This window comes from Saccostrea cucullata, unplaced genomic scaffold (assembly GCF_032062105.1).
Source record: "Saccostrea cucullata isolate Sc308-1 unplaced genomic scaffold, CSIRO_AGI_Scuc_v1 ctg9740, whole genome shotgun sequence".
Classification (NCBI taxonomy): Eukaryota; Metazoa; Mollusca; class Bivalvia; order Ostreida; family Ostreidae; genus Saccostrea; species Saccostrea cuccullata.
The window spans coordinates 17,021-19,500 of NW_026924708.1; the positions used below are offsets into that span (position 1 = coordinate 17,021).

General features: G+C 31.7%; 1 protein-coding gene across 1 annotated transcript; it reads right to left on the reverse strand.

Annotated features, from left to right (window-relative positions):
• Nucleotides 1–286: 286 nt before the first annotated feature.
• On the reverse strand, nt 287–2,227 carry LOC134267084 (uncharacterized). Its single transcript, XM_062749300.1, has 6 exons — nt 2,202–2,227; nt 1,882–1,971; nt 1,542–1,634; nt 1,273–1,335; nt 647–1,043; nt 287–511 (listed from the first exon to the last, which is right to left on the reverse strand). Exons 1-6 carry the CDS (start codon nt 2,225–2,227, stop codon nt 287–289), a joined length of 894 nt encoding a protein of 297 aa, XP_062605284.1.
• Nucleotides 2,228–2,480: the final 253 nt, after the last annotated feature.

Sequence of the window (2,480 nt, forward strand, 5' to 3'; positions counted from 1 at the left end):
TGAATATCAACAGACAACATAAGCTTCTCCGAATACATAAAAAAGGGTTTGTTTCATAATAAGTTGCAAGACTTAACTTTCTGTGTTATGGAATATAATGTACACATTTTCAATAAAATACAAAGAAAAAAACTTAGAGGGATTATTTTAAATTATAAATTTATAATTTACATTTTTATGGTATATTGTATACAATGTACACAATGGTGCACAACACACACGATACGTAGTCCTCTTCCAATAAAAATACAAAAAAAAAACACCTAGAGGGATACTCAATTGACAATTAAAATTTGTAATTCTTTAAATAATCTTTAACATAGTCAATGAGCATCGATGTTTGTAATAAATCGACTCTCATAGAGTCAACCACCTCACTGAGGGCATTTAATTCCCCTTGAAGAGGAAAGGCACCACCAGCTAAACGCTGTAAAAAAGCCCCATTAAATCCTTGAGACGAACTGCATTCTGGCGACTGAGGAGGGGGGTTCGTAATAGTTGTCGCAGCGGTCTCAAATCCTTGAGACAAACTGTATTCTGGCGACTGAGGCGAGTACGTAGGAATTGTCGAGGTGGCCTTAAACCCTTGAGACATGCTACATTTTGGCGACTGACGGGGATATTCGATAGTTGGCGCGGTCTTAACCCTAAATCCTTGAGACGTACTGCATTCTGGCGACTGAGGAGGGGGGTACTTAATAGTTGTCGTTGTGGTCGTAAGTCCTCGAGACTCACTGTATTCTGACGGCTGAGGCGATTCTGGCGTTGATGTGTTGTATTCTGGCGATTGAGACGAATACACAGGAATCGTTATGGTGGTCTTGAACCCTTGAGATATAGTACATTCTGGCGATTGAGACGAATACACTGGAATTGTCGTGGTGGTCTTAAATCCTTGAGACGTACTGCATTCTGGCGATTGAGACGAATACACTGGAATTGTCGTGGTGGTCTTAAATCCAACCGAAGTTCCCAAACAATTGGGGGTTCCATCTCCCCGTATTCTCTTTTCTAATTTCTTATACTTTTGTGGGTCCTCTTTTCTGAATAATTAAAAAATTAACACTAATTTTTATGGGGGTTTTTATTTTAAGTAATTATAAAAAAATTAAAAGAAATATTGTAAACACACACTCACAAAAAGCCATATGTTACCTTAGATTTAAAAAATTAACACTAATTTTTATGTTTTCTTCTTAAGATTTAATAAAGTAATAAAAGATTAAAGAAAAATTGTACAACAAACACACAAAAAAAAAAGCCATGCGCTACCTTAGCTTGGTCAGTATGACATCTTCACCCTCCGTTACACTTAGTTTTTGTAGCTTTGTTCTCCTACAGATAAACCAAATTGTTAAGAATTAACTTAAATGCTACATGAAGACCTTGCAAAAAAAAAGTAGGTTATTTGAAAAAATAGTCAGTCTCAAACGAATTGTCTGACTATAGATTGATACATTAAATATACAATTACATAAACAATTACACAGTAGTATAAATTTAACAATTTATGGTAAATTAAATTAAAAAAAATCATATACCTCTTGTTTAAAATGTAAGAGTCCTCCGCCTGACTTAGTTTTCTTTTAAGGGATGGGGACTCAATTTCTTCCCCGTCGTCTTTAGGAGAATTTCTATAGAAATATGATTATATGTAAAGTAAAAATTGTTGCTTTCTTATACATGTTATCAAAATATTATTGTGACTCATTCTAAAAAAAGTAATACATTGTATATCTCCAAAATGAAATGTTTGTAATTTTATTTTCGTAAACTTTACACTGTCATTCAATGTTTAATATATATTATATATATATATATATATATATATATATATATATATATATATATATATATATATATATATATATATATATATACCCTGGTTCAAAAGCATTGAGGCAAAGCTGTTTTCCTAGATCAACCCATTCCTCTTCAAAATCTCTAAATGGTCTAGCCTTTTCCTGTTCCCTTTTATTAAAAAATAATGTATAACCTTAATATTTTTTAAAACCCAAAATTAATGTTTAAAAAGTCTAACAAAATGCAATGGAGTTTATATGTAATATATTATCAAAGATGATCACAAGAGATCGAATATTTTTTTAAATTAAATTTAATTTAACGCTTTATTTTTACATACTTAAGGTACATAGCATTAGTTTTACAAAATTTTGAAATTGAAATTGAAAAAAACTTACATCATGTCCAAATACTTCTGTGCCATTATGTTGGGTTGTCCTAAGCTTAATGGAAGTTATTCTGCTGATGGTAGAGTGAAGGAAACAGCTCGTATTTAAAGGTATTCGCTTTTGGGTGTGATTCTAATTCGTGATTTTACGATATTTTAAATACATATAATATACATAAAAAATATCTTTTTTAAAACTACCGCTACGTCGTGACATATCTGCGCGACACATCTGCGTAATCACTTTGTCATTAATCAGGTGAAATCGTGTTGAAGAAATTATGTAAAT

Coding starts and splice junctions, on each gene's coding strand:
- LOC134267084 (XM_062749300.1), bottom strand. CDS start 2,227: ATGGCACAGAAGTATTTGGACATGAT. Junction 1,336..1,541: donor TCTTACATTTTAAACAAGAG/GTATATGATTTT, acceptor GTTTATCTGTAG/GAGAACAAAGCTACAAAAAC. Junction 1,044..1,272: donor GTCATACTGACCAAGCTAAG/GTAGCGCATGGC, acceptor TTAATTATTCAG/AAAAGAGGACCCACAAAAGT.